This window comes from Dermacentor albipictus, chromosome 10, assembly GCF_038994185.2.
Source record: "Dermacentor albipictus isolate Rhodes 1998 colony chromosome 10, USDA_Dalb.pri_finalv2, whole genome shotgun sequence".
Lineage (NCBI taxonomy): Eukaryota > Metazoa > Arthropoda > Arachnida > Ixodida > Ixodidae > Dermacentor > Dermacentor albipictus.
This window is the reverse complement of record NC_091830.1, coordinates 72,676,625-72,699,224: the sequence shown is the minus strand read 5'-3', so window position 1 is coordinate 72,699,224 and position 22,600 is coordinate 72,676,625. Positions and strand designations below refer to the sequence as shown.

Here is a 22,600-nt window from a genome sequence, read left to right as displayed (position 1 = left end):
AAGAATTTGAAGGCCTTGTAATTAAAGCATATAACAACGTAGATTATTTGAAGGTGAATTTCGATGAGGAAATGAATGAGGTAATAGATTTGTTCGGGTAAAAATGGCGGTGTTCAGTTTCACAGATAGAGTTCTTACAGTGTCTTTTGGTGCAGGTCATTTATGCTCTTTTGTTTTTCAGAGGAAAAAAAATATGCGGATCCAACACACTGTGGGAACCCTTCTCAGTGAAGTTTTGTATGATGTTTTCTTTGAGTGACGATAATTAGCGGTGATGTTGGTGCGAATGTGTACTTTCTTCAGCATTTAGCCCAATATGCGACTGTTGAGTTGACTTTAAAAAAACCTCGCGGGCACCACTTCTCCGTGCGTGCATAAGCGCACGCAAGGCGGCGCCCTGAAAAAACGCGCGCCGGGTCCTGAAGGCCACACCTCTGCGCGTTCACAGAGAGCGGGGTGCAAGCAATACTTCTCGCCCTCTCTCGAAATACGCCAAGAGCCAGCGAGAATTGCCGAGCGTTTCAGTCGTTGTTCCACTCCGGCAGCTGCTGCTCCCCGGCGCCGGTAGTGCTCGCCGGCGAGAGCAGTGACCCACGGAGGAAGGGAACTAAGGAGAGGTCCTACCCTCTCCGCGAGCTCGGAGAAAAGTGTGGCGGAAATGAAGTAGTAGGTTCTCATTTTTAACGCGACAGCATTAAGGAGCTCGTGTCGCAGAAAAGCCGGTGTCGTCGGCGTTGGCCGTGAGCGATAAATCCCAGAAGGCACTTCATAAATAAAAGACATCTTGCAAGATAGGCTGGTGGGAATCGAACCAGGGTTTCTGCAGTGGGAGACGGAGACGCTACCACTCAGCCACGAGTTCGTCCCTTGAAAACGGGACAAAATCGCCTCTAGTGAATGCGGTGTTGCCTTAGATACGCGCCGTAGAAAGTCTTACTGTGGTGTATATCGGTAATTATGACCATGTAACTTACAGAAGTCGCAGTTTCACGAGTAGCGAAGAACGTTTCCGCTAAACTTCTTCTGCGATCTGCGCACACGCAGAGCCATCTTGCGGCAAACACAGAAGAACCCCTCCTCGCAATGTACGGCGCTGCCCCGACACGTGGCGCGCCACTCGCCCCATGACCGCGTCCGCCTTCATGGCGCGTCGGGGCACGGTTATCTCTGCCGATCGCGACGTTTGACTGGCGTAGCGCGTTTGAGTCGGCAATGCGAACGGGGTGCGATAAGGCTATTGCGTTCCACTCTTGAAGGCGAAGCTGAAGCGCCCTCCAATTTTCTTGCTGCTTTTTAATTTTTTTGGCTGTATGGCCACGCACTTTGGGCCACAATGGCGGCGTTGTTATGGTTTTGAGCGCTCACACGAGTTGCTATGGTAGGTTTCGTGCCGTGGCAAAGGCGCTGTGTGGGCGGGTTTGCGTTAGTCACCGTGTCTTGTTGCGCTGTGTTACCTGCACCGTGCTTTGCCGGATGTTGCGCGAGCGCGCGCGCTCCGCGCGCTTAACCACGCGCAGCGCGGCGTGGTTTCGCGAAAGATGTAAACAAGAGAGGAGGGTGCCCCAAAAGGCGGAGTATCGCCATGAGCAACGCCAACTTCCGGCTTCACTTTTGCTTCACAAAGAGTGACGTCAGGGCCTCTCCTTATGCTATCTTCGGCTGGTCGTTTCTGAGCACTCTGGAGCGCTCTCGCGAGCGGCGTTGTCTTCGGCTGGTTGAAAGAGGGTGCGCGCCCTGCGTTCGGCTGGGTCTTCTCGATTGCTCTCTATCCTGCAGCGCTCTGAGGCGCTCCGAGCTCTGTCGTATAGGAGCAGTCATCGAGATTGAAACGTCATCGCAGCGCCGCGTCGCTGCTGTTGGCGACGGCACACCGTAACATTGGCAACCTAGGCCACTGCATGCTGGCGTCTCGACGAACGTTCGTCCGGCCGGCACGTCCGCTGGTTTTTCCGGCAGCACCGGGAGCTTTGGATAGGTGAAACATCGGACGTTGGCAGTAGTCGCGTGGTTTCGCATCAGCAATTTCCTCCTCCGAGAACGAGTCGCACGTTCGGCTTGCGCGCTTGTCGCCTACCTTTGAGCTCGGGAAACGACCGATCTACCCGACTCTGCTTCGGGGCATACAGGCGACCAGTCGAAGATACCATTAGTTTCCTTCCTCCGTGGCATTGCCCTGATCGCCCACGTGAGGACTTCAGCGCCTGTGATTGGTTTGCTCGGGTTTGCGGAAACGCGGCGCCGTGAAATAAAAATGGTTTCGGGACCCAGCTTCATGCGACAGCGAACTCTTGCCGCGTAAGCGCCTTTCGCGGCGAGCGTTTTTAAGCCCACTGCTTATTTCCGCATGTGAGGACGTACCTTTAGAGACTGAGTGCACGCTTTGGAGCCGTTTTTGTGGCGCATATTTACGTGCTTCTTTTTTGTTGTTGAGACGCCAGCTTCCAGCGATATCTTCAGGCTACGGACGATTGTCCAGCACGCTTCCTCCACAGCCCAGCACACGGATTTCTGTCGCATAGCAAAGCAAGGACAGCACGTGCCATACGCACAAACTACGCATCCCTGTCACCGGCGGCGCCGGTAGGGTTGCGCGGAGGAGAACGCCATCTCGTGGTGTTGCAAGAAACCAAGCGGCACGCGCGGCAAGAACATCCCAGCAGCGCACGCAAAGTCGGCAGATCAAGCAAAAAAACCTTTGCTTTCAAGTACCCTTATCACATTTTTCGTCCTCGCACTTTAAGGTGGTGAAATCTGCTATAGCTATTGAATCTTCTGTATTCCGCAGTCATGAAGTCGTCTCACCACAAATTGACAAATCGACATCCCCGCAGGGGCGTCTGCGTGAGCAGGCGTTTGGTGTGTTGCGACACCACGGACCCAAGCTTATGAGGGTCGGACCCTCCCGCGTGTAGCCGTGCGCGGCTTAGCCATGTCTCGAAAAAGGGGGATCCTGGGGGTTGAGCTGATGCTGGGTGTTTGGACCTTTAAGGCCCCCCGGCGGAGGCAACACACCCCTTTAGCCTCTCCTTCACATAGGCGGCACCCCCGGACGGACCCACCTTGGGGAAATCGGTAGTTGCCTTTTCCTGTCCTCCGCTCTAACCTTCGTCTTTCTTTTGCTTTCGGTCTTTTCTGTCTCCTCCTAGCTTCCTTTTTATTTCAACTTTTCCCATGTAGCACGGGTTAACCTTGTATGGTATAGCCAACCTTGGTTGTAACAGATTTGGTTATAGTAGTGCCGTACAGCTGGCGCGTGCAGGCCGTGCCTTTTCACGGTCCTGCAGCGTCCCCTTGTTGGGCTCCATGGTGGGTGGTTGGCGGTGCTGCCGAATTTCCGCATATATCTATGGCAAGTTCTTTTCCACCCCTTCCTGATCGCCCTCATAAACGAGGGCGCACCGAAGAAGTATTTAAGTTCTATTGTCCTCATAATGAAAACTTTCCCAAATTTCATGTCATCCACTCGGAGAAAACCGCAAAGTCAGCGAGAATGATCTCTCCTTTTCTAGTGTCTAATCAATAACCAATATTCTTGGCCAAGGCTTTAAAGTAACCAAACTTGCAAGTGGAGATCTCCTTTTGGAACGCTGAGATAAAACTCAGTTTGAAAAGCTGCCGAATCTTGTCTCTTTTGGGGACATTCCAGTGAATGTGACACCGCATCGCACCATGAACACCAGCCATGGTGTTCTATCAGATACCTGATCGATGACCTGATTGATCTGACAGAGGCTGAACTACTTGAAGGCTGTAGTGACCAGGATGTGATCAGTGTAAAACGAATCAAAATGAGGCGCGATGGTAAAGAAATTCAGACTAAGCATCTTATTCCTACATTTGGTTCAAGTGTCCTGCCCGAAACAATCGAGGCAGGCTATGTGAAGATCAGGGTTAGGCCGTATATCCCAAACCCCTCCGATGTTTTAAGTGTCAAAGGTTTGGCCACAGTTCCCAGAACTGCCGTGGCCGACTAACCTGTGCGAAATGTAGCGAACATGAACATCCGTCCGAGTCATGCCAGAACACTTCACACTGTGTGAATTGTGAAGGAGAGCACCCCGCCTACTCACGGTCCTGCCCACATTGGAAAAAAGAAAAGGAAATAGTGGCACTCAAAACCAAAGACAACATTTCGTTTAAGGAGGCACGCAGGCGCGTATCCTTCTTACCGAAGAATAGCTTTGCCGAAGTGGCGCGTCAGGGGGCAGCGCCACAACGGCCTCCAGCGACTGTCCGGCCCACACCTATTGAGCCGGCAGTGACGTCACCTGCCCCCTCGGCGGTGGCGGCTAGCGCTGCTCCGTCATCTGAGAAGGGGCCGTCGACCTCCGGACTGGTGGCCTCAAGGGCCTCATCCTTTGAGAAGAGGCTTTCTCAACAAACAAATCGCTCACAAGAGCGGGTGTCCAGCGCTTCACAGACGGCGATGGACACGACACCAAGTCAAAGGGCGCCAATTGCGCCTAAGGAGCGGCGAGAATCGCTCGACCGCTCCAAAAAAGAGAAACATCGCATTACAGGACCGGAAAAGGGTCCTGTAACCTAAGTTCTCTTTCTAGACACACAGCACTAACCTCGTTCCCGTTATGGATACCTAAATAATACAATGGAACGTGAGAGGACTTCACAATCTTGATGACGTTAAAGAACTCCTTCGCAAATTCACTCCAAAGGTGCTGTATGTCCAAGAAACACACCTAAAAGTAACACAGACCAACTTTCTAAGGCAATATGCCACTTTCCGCAAAGACCGCGAAGATGCACTCACCTCCTCAGGAGGTGTAGCCGTAATAGTCGATGTGGGCGTTGCATGTCAGCAAATCAAACTCCGAACTCTCCTTGAGGCAGTCGCAGTCCGAGCTGTGCTGTTTGGTAAGTTAATCACAGTTTGTTCGATATACGTCTCCCCCTCCTGTCAATTTTCTAAAGCAGAGTTTCAAAGCCTTATCGATGAGCTTCCTCCACCATACATAGTCGTTGGTAATTTAAACGCACATAGCCCCCTGCGGGGCGACTCGCGTTCCTATGCGCGTGGTCGCCTGATAGAAAATTTTCTGTTTTCTTCAGGTGCATGTTTATTGAACAAAAAAGAACCAACGTATTACAGTGTTGCACATAACACATACTCGGCCATAGACTTGAGCATCGTTTCGAGTTCATTATTTCCTTACCTGAAGTGGTCTGTTCTCAAGAACCCCTATGGGAGTGATCACTTTTCAATTACATTAAACCTAACCAAACCAGATGCATGCTCGCCGCATTTCCCTCGATGGAACCTCGAATCAGCAAACTGGGAACTGTTTCGAGAAATCACGTGTTTAGGATGGGACGAAATTTCTGATTTTAATATAGACGATGCTGTGGCATACGTAACTGGTTATATTATTGACGCTGCAACAAAATGCATTAAACAATTTAACGGACTGGCAAAGAACCGTCGCATCCCATGGTGGAATGACGAATGTCGAGATGCACGCAAAAATCAAAACAAAGCTTGGGGATTGCTTCGTAATTCTCCAACAGCTGAAAACCTTAGTAATCTCAAACAAGTCAAATCTCAAGGCAGGAGAATACGTCGACGTGTGAAGAGAGAGCTGGGAGCGGTAAATATCTAGAATAAGTACTTACAAAGGCGAGGCAAAAGTGTGGAATAGGGTGGATAAACTAAAAGGACGAGAGACGAACCCCCTGCCCTTAGTAAGTACCCTTGGAGATGGCCTGGAAGACCAGGCAGACTGTCTGGGGGAACACTGAGTATATCTCCAGTGCGTCGCATTACTCACAGTCATTCCTGAAGTTCAAAGAACGTGCAGAGCGACAGCGCCTTCATCGGAAATGTGCCGAAAATGAAGTTTACGACCGCCCGTTCAGTTTAGCTGAGCTCAAAACTTCTCGTGCTAGTTGCAACAGCTCAGCAGCAGGTGGTGACCATATCATTTATGAAATGAGAAAATACCTGCATCCTGAAACACAGAAAACACTCTTCGCACTTTTTAATGTCATGTGGGCCGTTGGGTATATTCCATCTTGGAAAGAAGCTGTAATAATACCCATACTCAAACAGGGTAAGGACCCGTCCTTGCCTAGTAGTTACTGGCCTATCGCTTTGACAAGCTGTTTCTGCAAGCTTTTTGAAAAGATGATAAACCGGCGTCTAATCTATATCCTTGAGAGCAATAGACTACTAGATCCTTACCAGTGTGGTTTCAGAGAAGGCAGGTCGACCGCAGACCACCTTGTGCGCATTGAGGCAAATATAAGGGAAGCCTTCATACACAAACAGTTTTTTCTCTCCGTATTTCTTGATTTGGAGAACGCATACGACACCACATGGCGCTGCGGTATTATTCGAGACGTTTCCGCTATGGGTATCCGCGGGAGTATGTTAGGTATCATTGAAAGTTACCTTTCTAACCGCACATTTCGTGTTAGGGTGGGCCATGCCTTGTCAAGGTCTTTCACCCAGGAAACTGGTGTTCCACAAGGTGGTGTGCTAAGCTGCACGCTCTTTATTGTGAAAATGAATTCTTTGGGCATGGCTATCCCACGAACGATCTCATACTCTGTATATGTAAATGACGTTCACCTTGGTTTTAAATCATGCAACTTAACTATCTGTGAACGACATGTCCAGCATGTCTTAAATGAAGTGGCGAAATGGGCTGACGAAAACGGTTTCAGGTTGAGCCCACAGAAAAGTACCTGCGTTCTTTTCACTTATAAGAGAGGAATAGTACCACGTCCTGCTATTGAGCTCTCTAGTAGCAGATTACCTGTAAGCGCCGAACACAAGTTTCTCGGCATCATACTGGATTCGAAGCTGACATTCATCCCGCATATTAAATGCTTGAAGGCTAAATGCCTCAAAAGAATGAACTTATTGAAGCTTCTGTCAAGTACTACATGGGGCAGTGACATGAAATGTCTTTTGAACTGGTGTAGGTGTCTTATCGGCTCACGTCTTGACTATGGCGCTATAATATATCAGTCCGCTACACCAAGTGCTTTAAAGATGTTGGATCCTGTCCATCATTTAGGAATCCGCCCCGCGACTGAAGCCTTCAGGACAAGCCCTGTACAAAGCCTTTATGCAGAAGCGAATGTATGGTCACTCCATTTTCAGAGATCATATAGCACTTTTACATATTTCCTCAAAGTAAATTCTAACCGCGAACACCCCTCTTATTCATGCATAAACGATATGACCAATGCCATACTCTTCAATAACCGACCTGCAGCGAGAAGACCGTTCTCTTTGCGCGCAAGGAACCTCAGTGAAGAAATGGGTGTTCCGGTGCTTGAACATTGTCTTATGGCTCCAGCGAAACTGTTAGCGCCATGGCAGTGGCAGCTGATAGAGTGTGACACATCCTTTATAGAGGTCACGAAACATGCGCCAGGGACACATATCAAAATGAATTTCTTGGAGCTCCAGTACAAGTACTCGTGTACAGAGTTCTACACAGACGCTTCTAAGTCGCATGCCGGGGTGTCCTACGCAGCCATTGGTCCATCTTTCTCGGAATTCGGTGTACTGCACCCTGAAACAAGTATATTTACGGCTGAGGCCCATGCACTGTTGTCGGCCGTGAAACATATCAGAAAATCAAATCTTCAAAAATCAATTATATGTACAGACTCCTTAAGCGTCGTAAAAGCCTTGAAGTCACTCTGTAAACACAAAAACCCTGTGCTTACTGAGCTCTATTCCATTCTGCGTAGAACGTATATGTCTAACCAGCATGTCATTATATGATGGGTACCAGGCCATAGAGGCATCGAGGGGAATTTACTAGCTGACGAAATGGCTACATCAATCACCTCGCAAGCTATTATTCCTACGGCTGCTGTCCCTGTCACAGACCTAAAGCCTCTCTTACGGAAGAATCTGCGAAGCCACTGGCAACGCTTGTGGGACATGGAAGCTACGAACAAGCTTCACTTGATTAAGCCAAAGTTAGGTTTCTGGCCCCCGAAAACGAAAACACGAAGAACTGATGTCCTGTTCTGTCGACTCAGGATAGGACATACCTCTGACACCCACAATTTTTTACTGAGCGGAAATGAACCTCCAACGTGTGGTAGATGTGGTGAGAGGCTGACCGTTCTCCACGTCCTCGTGGATTGTCGGGAAGCCGAAGTTGAGAGAAAGAGACATTTTCCCCTTGTATACCGCCAGCACACCCCTCTCCATCCAGCAATGTTTCTTGGTGAAGAACCGTTCTTTGACACCAAATCAGTTCTAAATTTCTTGAATGATATAAACTTGCAAGTTTTAGCCCCAGATATTCATAGCACATCCTATTTCTAGAGGATGCCGCTGTGATGGTTGTCTAGCATAGCACATGCCTACAGGCCCTTGCATCACAAGGACTCTGTAAGGCAGTAGTGCTTATTCGAAAAAGTATATCTGTGAGATATATCACTAAATCATCATTACCTCACAATGTGTATTTCGTGTCCATTGTACAGCCCATTAACCATCGGCATAGTTTTATCTTGTATAGGTTTTATGCATTTTAGACCGACTGTTTTTAGGCCCCTTTACAGCCACCGTAACATCTGCCCTTCGTTATTCATACCTCCATTGCGAACGCATTGTCACCGGCCTGGCGCTCTTTGGCCACATTTGGCCTTTACGCCACAAAACACCACATTCATCATCAACAAATCGACATATATTTATGCATCACATATCGCTATATTGCAGGCAGCTGTTCATCATAATAAACGTCCGGTTTGGCTCCCCAAAAGATCCTAAAAATTCTATAATCCAAGATGCGCTACTCACGCTTTTACAGAAAGGCGAAAAAACTTCGGGGTTGTACCTCATTTACACGCGTTCTGTTAAAGGAAAACAAAATCTGCAGAAGAAATTGTGTTCATGTGCTCTTTTCTCAATACTAGTTTACAATTGAAGTCACCAGTGAAGCCCCGCACACGCCCTAATAACCGCCATGCACTGTTCCTCCGCGAGGCTGCCAATAGGTCGCAGTTCAAACTTTCCTTCTTACATAAATTACCTAAAGCAAAAAAAAATTAAGTTATAATCGTGTGAATTTATACATTTTTGCTGGCTTGTTACAGTCGAACGGTGACAGCGTAACTTTTTTCAGGCCGATTCAGGCCGATTTTTTCAGGACGATTGAGTTGTTGCGAAAAGCTAAGATTGACGGCAGCTTTTCGCAACAACTCAATCGTCTAGAGAAGGCCGGTTCTCCTAAATCCATTATTGTGTCAATATGTGAAGGTCTAGTGAAGAAAATAAAGAAAGGGGATGCACCCCAAAGACAGATCGAAAAAGTTAAAAAGTACGCAGTCATCCCCTATGTACATCAGATGGGGCATGGGTTAAAAAAGACAGCCATTAAATATGGTGTTCAAGTAATATTTTCAGCAAAGAACTCCTTAAACAAGATTTGCAATCTTGTCAATAGACCTAAACAGGCGTCCAAAGCTACATGCCGCGTCAAACACTCGGGGCAGCTTGTGGAATGCTCGGCGGGAGTGGTCTACGTCATCCCACTTTCGTGCGGCAAAATTTACTTTGGGCAGACGGAACGCTGCCTTAACATCCGCATTAGGGAGCACCAAGATGCAATCAGGAATGAAACAGGTTCGAATCTGGCCGCGCATTGTAGAGTTTGCTCATGCAAGCCCATGTCTGAACAAACGGAAATACTGTATAAAAATATGTATCAAATTAACCGCGAGATTGTAGAGGCCTACTTCATGCATGTGAACTCAGGCGCATGCGTCAGCCAGCCTTCTATCACTCTACAGTATAAAGAAGCTGATTTTTTGAATGTCAAGATAGGCTAACACCCTTGTAAGCGTCATTTTACACGTGTTTACATTTTCTGTATATTATAGTCCGTTGCTTGAAACAATAAACCAGTTGTTAGTCTGCGCTCGTGTTGTGTACTTCCTCTCATCCTTCGTCCGGGTTGCGCTGCCCACCCATAGGAACATGTTCAATCACCTACTCGCCCAGTTTGCCGTCTTAGTCTCAAGGAACGCCTTACAGTGCTCCGGCGTCGTCCTGATGGAGTGTGGTCGTCACATTTGTCGTCGACGTCTAGTCCTGCTCATATGGCTAACCCGGCATCTGTGTCGAAACCTCTTTCACCCCAAGAACGCTTGCGCTTCGTTGTGTAGCAGCTCCAGCATCTCACCTCGGTTCTACTGGCCGATCTTAACTTATAATGGCTGCTACGTCTTCAAGTGTGCCAGAAGGCATCCTACAGTGGAACTGTCGCGGCATCGCAGGGAAGGTCGGAGAGCTGCGTCAGCCTCTCAGATATGGGAAGCTGCGTGTTTGGGCTCTACTGCTTAAAAAATCCGACGGCCTGCCACCCCTTTCAGGGATTCTGGCATACTCATCGCCTTCAATGTTGGATCGTAGGAGTGCTACACCCGATGTCCCTCCAGGAAAGGCTGCAACGTATGTAATATGCACGCTTCATCAGATCCGCGTTGATCTCTCACGGTGGTGTACTTTATGGCACGAAGTCGTGGCCGTATTGGTTTGTCTCGAACGCACGGACGTTATCATCATTTGGTACTATGCTCGCACTTACAGCGGTCGTGCGGCTCGGTTGTGTCAGGCTGGTTGGCGCACCAATGACAGAAACATCCTGGTTGCCCCATTATGGTAGCAGGAGATTTTAAGGCGCCCCACATCACATGCGGATATGCCATTTCCAGTGTGCGTGGTAGGTGTGTGATAGGCACAACGCGATGGCTGACGCACACTCCCCAGATATCCTCACTGCTGCTGCTTGACTGTGCGCGCTGCCTCGTGTTACCACGACTACACAATCACTGACGGATTCAACTGAGATGCCCTCTCGGCTCCTGCTTGACTGCAGCCGTTGCCAACTCTCACTTCTGCTAGATGATGGCCGATGCACACTCCCCAGATGTCCCCGCTGCTGCTTTTTGATTGTACCTGCTTCCATGCCTCACCTCGACAACACTACGGCTGAAGCACGCTCCCCTGACATTCGCACCAGTTCTGAATGACTGTGCCCGCTTCCACGTCTTACTTCGACTACACGAGGACTGACGCACTCTTCCCACCTGCTCTCACTGCTGCTGCTTGAGTGCACCCGATGCCATGGGTCACCCCGACTACGCGACGGCTGACGCACGATCCCCTCGTGCCCTCACTGCTGCTGCTGGACTGTTCCCGCAGCCACGGCTCACCACGACTATACTGTGGCTGTCATACACTCTAAAGCTATCCTTACTGCTCTCCTTTCTGAACTCTGGCGCATTAGACTTGGGCTACACTGTGGCTGATGCATGCCTTGGAGAATGCTGTAACTCCTCCGACATGCTCTCCTGAGCCTGTTCAGTGCAGCGTTATATAGCCCTTTTGTATCAGACTGCACCTTTGAACAATGGCTTTAGCCCTCTTGGTAGAGCTGTTGATCCTGTTAATGTTAGATGCTACACAACTAAAGGTCTCGGAGCACAGAAGTACATCAGCCATCTCGCAAGAGCCATTGTCGCGCCACAAGAGGTCAACTAGAAGATGTGGATCACATATCTTAATTGAATTGAAGCAGTGCTACACAGGCATACTTATCGCTCGCAATGAATCAAAGCAGACAGGTCTACAGTTTACTGCAGTAATGTAGTGCGTCGAGTCCTGGCTGGCGGTTATTTTTTTTCTGCCAAGAACTCTCATACGTGCCAACCCCCAACGCCTAAATGCGTCATCAGTCTTCAGGTCACTGAAATGTGCCTTGTGTGGTAAAGCCTATTGTGGCCCTTTTTCATTACACAAGGAGGGAGAGGGGCTGAAGAACTTATTTTCCAAGCATTTCATAACAGAGAAACGAAGCTCTAGCACAGGGGATATCTTGCACCCATTGTATTACTGGTGGTTGCCCGCCAGTATTAGGGTTAAAACCCCACACCTCCTTTAGCTTGCAGTGGTTGAGACCTTGAACCTTCTAATGTGAACCTGGTGACAAGCTTAACAAGCATCTTCACGTACACAAGGTCGTACTTGATCTCATCCTTGACTTGCGAGGCAATATAGACATGGCCATGAGGGCTCCACTGATGCCGCCTCGTGAGCTTACTTGTGCATGACGAACAACGTTGTGGACTGCTGAAGGCACAACCTCGCTTCACATTCTTGTCCAGAAAAGGTTGCCTACGTTCGTCTCTGTAGATGCGCACTGTGCCATCAGTGGAACCCCCTCGGCCACTTCAATGCTGTGATTGATGCAACTGTTGAATGGCACAGTGTGCCTATATTCACTGATGTGCAATGTTCCGTATTAGTGAAAGAAGGCTACTGCGATCGTCTCTTAAACAAGAGTCATTTTACCAAGGCACTCGCCGTTTTCTTGCTCAGGAAATCAATTCGCCGTCAGTCATATCCAGAAGGCAGAGGCAGGCGGAAGCACTGCCCGCAATACTGGTGCAAGGTGCAAAGACTACTTCGAAAATAGCTTCTCTCCTCTGTTTTTCAAAATGCTTTACGGATGCACATGCTTTCTTGAACCAGAAAAGTGTTATAGAATGCAACTGTAAGAACGAACTTTTTTTGCAAAGTGTATCGCGTAATATGAAAAAAATGTTCCTTTTACCGGAAATTGGTTTGCATAATGTAAAATAATGCGAGAGGGTACACTTCTCGCACTCCCGTTACTTCTGACGGGAACGTACAAAACATGTTTTCACGAAAGACTACAAAGCACTCAGTAGGTTCTCTTATGAGCCAGTCAGTGGGGTGTGTTAAACAGGAGTCTTTGTCAAATTTGAAGTGCTTTCCTCCATGTATACAGCAGTTGAATACTACAGATATGTACTACATTCTGTAAGCAAGCATTCCAAATGATTGTGCAGTGTCATACGAGATCTATTCTCTATGGGCTTCTTTTCACTAATGCAAGTAAATGAACCTTCTGATCCGTCCATGTCTGTTTCGCATGTCAAAGTGTTTGAAGGGTACACTATTCGTGCTCAAGGTACTTGTCGCTGAATTGCTCAAACCATGCTTTCATTCAGAACATTGCAAAGTGTTTAGCAGGTTCTTCGGTTACCGCTGCTCTGGCCTAGTAGATTAAGCTTCCGCATCGCATGCGGGAGGTGAGGAGCCCGATCCCCAGTGCGACCGGGTACCTATCGATGATGCGATGAGTACAAGCTTTCTCCTGGCATGTTGCTAGGCTTCTCTGCGATTAAATGCTTTGAAAATGGGTCTTTAACTCCTCCTCTAAATAAATTTATGTGTGGGATGGGGCTCGCTGGCCAAAGACGCTCTTGCGCCGTAATATTCAACGTCTTCAAGTGCTTTTGTTGTTCACTAGCCAATGGTCAGATACGAATGCTTTGTCATTCATTTTTGTACCGTTTTTTTTTCTCTTACAAGGAAGCACTATTTTCAAGTGTTTCATGCAGCATAACTAAGGCTTTGGCCATATGAGTTCTGTTTGCCGAATGTACAGTGTTTCTTTCCATGGATATAGCAGTTTAAGACTACCGCTAAAACCTGTATTTTGGAAAACAAAACATTCCAAATGAATTTGAAGCGTCTTACAAGACGTATTAAATATGAGGCTTTTCCAATTATGCGCGTAAATGAAATTTTTGATCCATGCATAGCATGCATTGCTTATGAAGACTTCTTTCAGTAGCTTATGTTGAGCGTAATGTCTCGCACAGCTGTTTGTATATATTTAACTGTGGGTATAATTTTCAGTTGCTCACTACATTGTCTCAGTGGTCCTGGACAAATGACAACTGTTGCTGCTAGTGAAGCCCAGTTGTAGAGTCCCTGAGGGCGCCCAATGAGTCAGCTGTTTATCCACAGACGCAAGTGCTAGAGGAACATTTCCCTTCAGTTCGTTTCAGTGACCCATGCCAGTGTATGGCAGTGTGGTACTGCTCGGGATGTTTTGTGTCACTACAAGTTGCTCAACTGTTTTGCAAAAGTTACGCTTGTACCATTATTTATGGTTGCGGTCGCATCATAATTGTACGATAATAATTGGTCGTAATTAAAGCCTCATAATTCAGGAGTGCAGAAAAAGACAGTGATTGTGCGGAATCAGTCTCCAGCAAGTGTGTGAAAGATTGAAGTCAGTACTTTACAAAATATAGTCAATACGTAGAATGTAGTGAAGGTGTCGTCGCAGGCTTGATACCAATTGGAAAAGTTGCTAGATCTAGCAAAGGGCTTTGTAAGCGGTGGTATGATGGAGGGAAAGTTCTGGACAAAGCGATGAAAATACGGGCATAAGCTAACAAAGCTCACGGTGGTGGGCTTAGGAAACTCCGCGGCGGCACGAAGTTTGTCAGGGTCAGGAAGAGTCCCGTGTTTTGAGACTACACGACGTAGTATGGTGAGCTGGCGAGCCCCGAAGTTGCAGTTCTTCAGGTTGAGTAGACGCCCTGCGTAGGTAATGCACCAGAGAATAGCACGCAGACGGGCGAGGTGTGCAGCGAAATCGGGGGCGAACACGTACACGTCATCTAGATAACAGAGACATATTTGCCATTTTGAACCGCGTAGGATGCGGTTCATCATTCGCTCGAATGTTGCAGGCGCATTGCGAAGTCCAAATGCCTTGACTGTGTGTGTGAGAGAGAGAGAGATAGAGATGCAAATGAGAGAAAGGCAGGGAGGTCAACCAGAGTAAAAACCTCTGGTTTGCTACCCTGCACTAAGGGAAGGGAAAGGGGAAGTAAAGCTTGACTGAATTCGTACAGACCATCCGGGATGACGAACACCGCGTTTGGACGATCATACTCGGCCATCGGGACTTGCGAATAACGCGAGTGTAGGTCGAGTGAAGAGATCAATTCGGCGCCCTGCAAGCAGTCGATGGCGTCGCCTGTGTGTGGGAGAGCGTAAACATATTTTCTAATAATTCTGTTGTGATGCCGGTAATCCACACAGAACCTAACTGAACCACCTTTTTTCTTGACCAGCACAACGGGGCATCCGCAAGGACTACAGTAAGGCTCGATGACTCCACGCTGAAGCATGTCGTTAACTTGCTGCGCAATTCTACGATGCTCCGCGGGTGGTACACAGTAGGGATGCTGTCGCAATGTGGTGTTGGTTCCGGTGTCAATTCTGTGAACAACGCTGCTCGTTTGACCTAACTATGCTTGAAAGAAGTCAAACAAATTACTGAACTGGTTCAGAAGGGTAAAGAGCTGCGCACGTTGATCTAGAGTGAGGTTTCTGGCGATGGAAGGGGGAAATACTTCCGATAACACGTCAGCGGATGCAAGATGCGGTGTGGACGCGTTGAGCTCAGGCCTCGGAATCGGCTCGGAGGAGTCAATAGGAACGATAACATTACCCACGGTTGACTGAACGTGGCCAAGCGTCCCATTGCGGGTAACGTGAGAGGGAATGATGTAGAGTTGGAAAAACTATTCCGGAGGCATCGCGGTGAAGTGCAAGGACGGCAAATGGCAGCGACGCCTGGTGGCGGCGTCTGAATACGTCTGACACTGTGAACAGAACTGTAGTTTCAGAAAGGGTAGCAGAGTAAACAGGAACAACGACGGCACTGAGAGGGGGAAGGGTAGCGTCATCAGCCACGACAAGCTTGTCAACACCAGGCACGGGCACATGGGCACTAGGTGCATCGCCAAACACGGAGAGTTCCGCCTGAGCGCGAGCGCAGTCTCTAATGGCATGATGGCGCGATAAGAAATTCCACTCTAGGATGACATGATGTGAACACGAATTCAACACAATAAAGTCAATGTCGTAAGGCACGTCTCCAATGTTGACTTTAGCTGTGCAGGCTGCAACCGGATGAATTCACTGTGCGCTTGCAGTATTGAGGAAAAACGCTGTAGGTGGCGTTGTTACTTTATGAAAAGAGCGGCAAATTTTCTTACTAATGACGGATATAGTGGCACCAGTATCGACGAGCGCAAGAGTTCCAACACCTTCAATCAAAAGTTCGATGAAATTGGTGCGGGAGAAGCGAGGAACTACACAGGTCGACGGCGAAGCAGCACGTGCCTCTGCAGCTGCGGAAGTCAGTTTTCCGTCTCAACGCTTGGTCGGCGACGCATTGGTGACGAAGATCGGTGGCATCGTGAAGGTGAGTGAGGGGAAGGGAAGGGTTGAAAGGCGAAGTCAGGCTGGAGGTCTGGCGCGTACATACTAGGTGGCGCGTCCTGTGGCGTATAGTACTGGGGCCGGAAAAAATTGTCGCGGTATCGTGGTGCAGCCGGGGCTGCCGCGAAGCGCCGACGACAGAAGCGTGCAACGTGACCTGGAATTCCACAAGCATATTCGTCGGCTGTCAGCAGTGCGCCACGGGTTTACGATGGGCAGCTGTGCACCAGAGAATGACGCCGGTGGCGGTCAGAGAGGTTGAGGGACCAGCGCTGGCAGTCGACGCGGTGGCTGTGCAGCGGCAGCCGCATAAGTGAAGAGTGCGGCAACAGCTGTCGGCTGAGAGGCGGGTGGCAGCACCTCCGATACTTGCTCCTCAATAACTTTTCTGGTACATGACGCTAGATTGTGCGTAGGCACCTGTAGAGCCGGCAAATACGACAAACACGAAAGCTGCAGTGCCGATTCCTCACGTACATATTGTTTCGTTTGCGACAGTAGCGTATTGCGGTCACTACCTGTGGTTAAAGGGGCGAGAGACTCGTCTGTTGTTGAAGGCCCTCGAGCTAAGACGCGTTGTTTGCGTAGGTCATCAAAGTTCCGGCACAAGGTCGTAAGCTCAACGACAATGCGTCGGTCCTTGGCCTGCAACATTTGAAAGGCATCGTCGTCAATGCCTTTGAGGATTTGTTTAATCTTCTCTTGCTCGGTCCTGAAAGGATTCAGGTGCTTACATAAGTCTATCACGTCTTCTAGATAACTAGTAAAATTTTCACTTAGCTGCTGCGCACGTCCGCGGAGCCGCTGTTCGGTGCGTAGTTTGCGCATGGTGGGACAGTCGAATACTTATGCGAAGCGTTTCTTTAACGCACTCCATGTAGCTAAGTCGGGCTCGTGCTTATGGTACCAAAGGCTTGTGAGATCCTTGAGATAAAAAAAAATTACCGACGATTACGTTACTTCCTAATGCGAAATTTGAGCGCAGCAAATAAGCTGTTTCACCTTTTCGATAGATTGAGGCAAAGAAATCGAGCAACACATGTATGCGCTATCACAGAATTTTTTTTTATTTTTCACACGTATTCCTTTAACAAAGACTGCACTAACAGTTCTTGACAGTCATGAAGGAAGCTTTGTGGTCGGAGAAATAGACTGATATATGTTCGACTTGGTACACCAATGCTTGATTCTCAAAGACGAGATCTATACAAGTGCCTCGCGAGGTTGTCACAGCCGTGGGACGCGTTACGAGCGAGAGGAACGGGATTTTCTCCCGCATAAGTGTTAGGAAATTGCTGTTTGTCTTTATGTCAACATTAAAGTCCCCCACTACTAACATCGGTGTGGATCGATGGACGGTTAATGCGAGTTGCAGGAAGTGCACGACGTCTTTCGTGAGTGCGGTAGCGGACTCACGAAAGCGGTATCAGTCGGTCGCTGCTAGCGCTGGGGGGATGAAAGGGGGCGGAGCTGGTTACGAGGCCGACGACAACGCCGACGACGAAGCGAAACCCAGGAACGGGCGCCAAAGAGCCATTTGTGTAGCCAGCCCTCCTCCACAGTCTCTCCTCCTCCCTTCCATCATCCTCCCTCGCCCGGAGAGCCGACAGCGCGCATGCGCGGCGGCGGAGCAGATTCGTCGGCGAGCTGGTTACGAGGCCGACGACGACGCGAAACCCAGGAACGGACGCCAAAGAGCCATTTGTGTAGCCAGCCCTCCTCCACAGTCTCTCCTCCTCCCTTCCATCATCCTCCCTCGCCAGGAGAGCCGACAGCGCGCATGCGCGGCGGCGGCGGAGCAGATTCGTCGGCGAGCTGGTTACGAGGCCGACGACAACGCCGACGACAACGACGACGCGAAACCCAGGAACGGACGCCAAAGAGCTGCGCTCTAAAAAAAAGAACATAAGGGAGTTCGGACGGGTCATCCCACTTATTGTGGCCACTCACCTTTTGGAATGTGGCCAACCAATCTTCCACTCTGTGGTCATCTGTTTCGTTAAAGAAGGGAAGATCGCGCTGGCGCAGCGCGCCGGCTACGGAAACCTGCGGGGATTGTTCGACCGCCTGCTGGGTGGTTTCATCAGGCATTGTCGGCGCAGTTGGTAGCGTATGAATTCGCATTTACAGGTTTGAATACCCAGCGCATCAACCAATTTGAGAGGGGCTTTATAAAGTTTGGACGGTAGGCGGGAGGACTGCACGATGGGCACAGCAAAGACAGTCTCAGCCGGCGTCAATAGCTCGCGATCAGCGGTCGCACCTGCCGCCTAGACAGTGTCGCACTTCTGCGTGCGTTGCTTCATCGCCACTACAATATGTATTTTCTCGGCTCAAGCGCTCAGTGAATATCACTGCAGTAGTCATACGACCAGTCTCTCATGTGTCCCATCCCCATCACAGTAGACTAAACTACAGTTAGAAAGGATAAATTTTTTACACTTGTGTTTGCTCCTCACTGATCAGTGAACATTGACACTGGGCAGCATGTCGATTACATTACTCAGGATTTCGCCTTTCATGGCAAGGCCAGAAGTGCTCTAATTCATGTGTTGTCTCGACATGAGCTTGCATTTTGTACGGATCAATGCATCCACATTGGTCTCTCCGTAGTCTGCCCTCTAGGGCGTACGCAATCATAGTTCTCAGCAATGTTTTGTATCTCCTCGTGAACACTCCCAGTGGGCTTCAACGATGGATATCGTGTTAATACCTCAGGGAAGGAGAGAGATGTAAATGTTTTACTGTAAATGTTTTGTACGTATGTACATCTGCTGATACTTGTATGTTCTTTTGCCACACTGAAGCCACTGGGCTTTGGGTCTCTTAACTCGAGCCCAACACTGCATCTTGTTTGAATGGAAAAACAAACGCAAAGTTCTACTCGTCTTTGCCTCAAAGATGTCTTGCCACAACAAAGTTAACATGCACAACAGCGAAAGGTTGACCCAGCAATACTGCCCCGTGTACTGATATGTAATGGTGTTCTGCCTAAATTACTTTTGTTACTATACCTGATGGATTAATTAGTACCTGTGTATACTATTCAAGTGCCGAACGCAGCTAAGCCAAGTACCTATCTGGGGCACAAGCACTTTGCAAATGTCTTATCGCATGCAGCTTGATTTTTGATGTTGCGAAGGTACAATATGCCTGCAGTACTCTGATCATGGCATTTGTTATTCAAGGATGCTGCACCATTGACATTTTCTGGTTTTGTTAAAATCTGCGCTTATTTTTATGTACGGTATGGTATAAGGGGTGTAACCTCCAGAAGCTGAGCATGGACTATGGTACACGCAGTGCGCAGCTTCATAGCTGCACTGCCAGATTGAGTAACGTCATGTACGAGCTAAAATAAAGAAGCGCCGTGTCTGTGTATCTGTTTCTTTCTTCGTCCTCGTCCAGTCGCGCTTATACACTCTACCATGGAAAATAAGGGAATGTTTCGTTTCGGCAGTGCATGGACCAGACATGCCCCTAAGATATTTGAAGCAAATTCTCCACCATTTCATGTTCATGATTACTCAAACAAATTGATTTCTCACATCACACATTTGACTTGCCCAATTGAGATGATTACACAGGTATTAGGATCATTCTACTCAAGGCCGTACAAAGTCAGTTTATTTAGGCATAAGATAATAGTGCAGCGTCCTCAAATCGTCAAACGCAGCTGGTGACTTCATGGTGACATTGGATAAGTGGCGAAAGGGACAAATTGGTAAGGAGAGACGGCTCAGTGGAGTGGTTTGGAATAATTTCTATCCTCTGGGGCTTCTTAACCTACTCTGACGGGGCACAGTATACAGGCGCCTCGCGTTTTGCCTCATCGAAAAACGACTACCGCAACTGATATTGCACCCAACCCCGGGCTCAGCAACTGAGTCAGCCTGCCACGACAGAATCCACCATCGTTGCACAGCGCCGAGAAACAATGAAACAGAAGTGAAAATTATGTGGCCTGTAGATGATGCTTGACAATTGCGCAATATTAAAAGGACGCCATCTACGCCAGTGGCTATTTCGTAAAGCACGCCAGCAAGGCAAGTGCGGTTCTTCACTGGGCATGTGCAACCACCAAATTTACAGTGCAAACCTATGTAGACTGACCTTAACGCTATGGATTTTACGATGCGATGAACGCGCGGCAAGATCTGAAGTTTGGTTGAGTCCTCGATCAATAGCAATTCTGGCTAACGAAATATTTTCGAAGCGGCGTGCGTACTGTCCTTCTCTTCTCGTTCGTGTTTAATTATGAGCTGGAACGATGTCTCATAAGGCCAATCACAACAAACTAGCCCAGCTGTCCGCACTTACCGATGTACTTACTGATATAACACGCACGATCAAGACCAAGTGACCTGACTTTAGGGTGGCAAGTATGGAACTGCCAGAACGTCGTTAATACTATCTTACTTCGTTGCGGCTATTTATCGCCAAGAAGGATTTTCAGCTGGGCTTGTTGGTCATATTAACATTTGGGGGAACTACATGATCACGGGAAAAGAGAGGGAAAAAATTCGAACGCGAACTGGACGATATTAATTGTCAAGTTTCACTTCTGTTGGCACGGAAGTTTGTTGAGTAATAAAACAGACTCGGCAAGAACATCCACTGTACCACGGACTTTCGAAGAGCGAAATGGTGAGGTTCCATGCACTTTGCCCACGTCTATTGCACAAACCATAGCTTCGGCCGATGAAAAGTGTTTTCAAAAACAGTAGACGCTCCGGAGCTATCAAGTACAATGCGATTTTGAAAAGGCCGAATGATAACGATTTAGTTTGCTTCTGTGATTGGCTCGTGGAGTATCCAAACTAGGCGTGGGCCATTTGACTTCTTTGCCAACTCTTCTTTTTTAAGCTGGATCTTACTATAGCACTAATTGCGCCAACTATTGTCGGTACTTGATATGAAAAGCACAAAGGAGGGACGCCAAAAAAGGGCGTGTCGTTAATCATGATAAATGCTAAGTCAGGTCCCAACACAACTCTCTACTGCATTTCTTTGTACTGAAGAAAGGCATACATTGGCCAGATTAGGCGCGGCTGATATGTGCGCCTGCTAGAACAGCATAGTGATCTAAGCTGCGCTGGGTTTGCATTTGTATGCTCATTGCGCAACCTGTGGGTGCGTTCAGGAATTTTTGCGCACGTTGCTATAGCAATCCGGACTCGCGAACTAAGGAGATAGCTGATGCTATTTTCTTAAGAATACAGAGTGACACTAACTTGAGCTAACTAAATTTCGCACTGTTCGAGTGCGAAATTTCATTCCTAGCAGGCACATATTTATAGCTTAATCGTTCCGTTTAATGTTGTTTCTTCTCCGTGTTTTCTCCCTTGTTTGTTGCCTGTTTGAATAAAATTTAGCTCCTGTCTGAGCTCGCTCTGTCTCATTCTTGCTTCTTGTGCGTGTTTGCACTTCGAAGAAACCATAACTGTAGGTTAATTACTCAAACATAAAAATTGATTCGTGTGTAGAGTCCGAAAGCGCTTTTTATATATGATCCTGGTAATACTACTAGCACTACTACTAATGATATTAATAATAATATTGCCATACCCTTTTGGCTTTCACAGTATTTTCTTGTGGTTCGATAACTACAGATGTTACCTGGAGCTTGGGCAATTTATGTATTCCTATGTTATTTTTCAGAGCGTGATATTTTATTTCCTGAGTACAAAACTGTGGAACATGAAATTTCGGCACAGCATTGCATAGGATGTCATAATTTTGCGTCGCCAGTTCAGTTTAAAGGCTAGATGCTCACAAAAAGTTTTGAATATGTGACATTCGGCATTATACAAGCGCGCTCAGCCTTAGGAGAATAAATTTGTTCAATTGAGGCGGAAGTAATCACTTTTCGAGAGATCATATTCAACACCGTATTCTCTGTGCATGAATGTTCTCTAAATTCCATGTCAAAGATGTATAAATTTTGCTTACTAGGAAGTACATACGACTAATAACAGTGAACAGGAGCGCAACTTAAAATCAAAGTGTAAAATATTAGATCATTTCCTTACCTCTGCGTACTGGAAATGGCAATCTTGCTAGAATGCTCCGCATTGCATTATGAACCTTCTGTGCTGCTTACATACTCTACAAGAACAATAAGCACACGTCATTTTATGCTATGATTAATTACACGGCGCATATGGCGTCATTTCTTTTGACTGTTCGACTGCTTCTTATGGTTCAGGCTTAGCGGGAATCATAGCTCGTATCTCATCTTAAATTCGCACAGCTGCTTTAATTAAACTATGTTTGAATTGCTGTTTAAGCAATAGGAATTTAATGGCAGCGGGGATAGTCTAACTTGCAGCGTTGTATGACGCCTTCGTTGAAAACCAAAGCTTGAGGAGGTCAGAAAATGTTAGTGGTTTCGAGCAAACTGTTTCTGTAGCGGACCTAGACTGTAGGTGCAGCAACATTTGCAGTAGAAAAATGCTGTCCGTGAAAGAGCTTCCTTGCGGCTGGTGA

General features: G+C 47.9%; 1 protein-coding gene across 5 annotated transcripts in view; it reads right to left on the bottom strand.

The window, feature by feature from the left end:
* LOC135898184 (uncharacterized) overlaps positions 1-22,297 on the bottom strand; it is a 160,199-nt gene extending 137,902 nt beyond the window's left edge. For all 5 annotated transcript variants that reach the window (XM_065427004.2, XM_070527436.1, XM_070527437.1 and 2 more), the window contains exon 1: positions 22,144-22,297. In XM_065427004.2, coding sequence (XP_065283076.2) covers positions 22,144-22,186 — 43 coding nt within the window. In that variant the 5' untranslated portion in view covers positions 22,187-22,297. The remainder of the gene's footprint in view (positions 1-22,143) is intronic.
* Between the last annotated feature and the right edge of the window lie 303 nt (positions 22,298-22,600).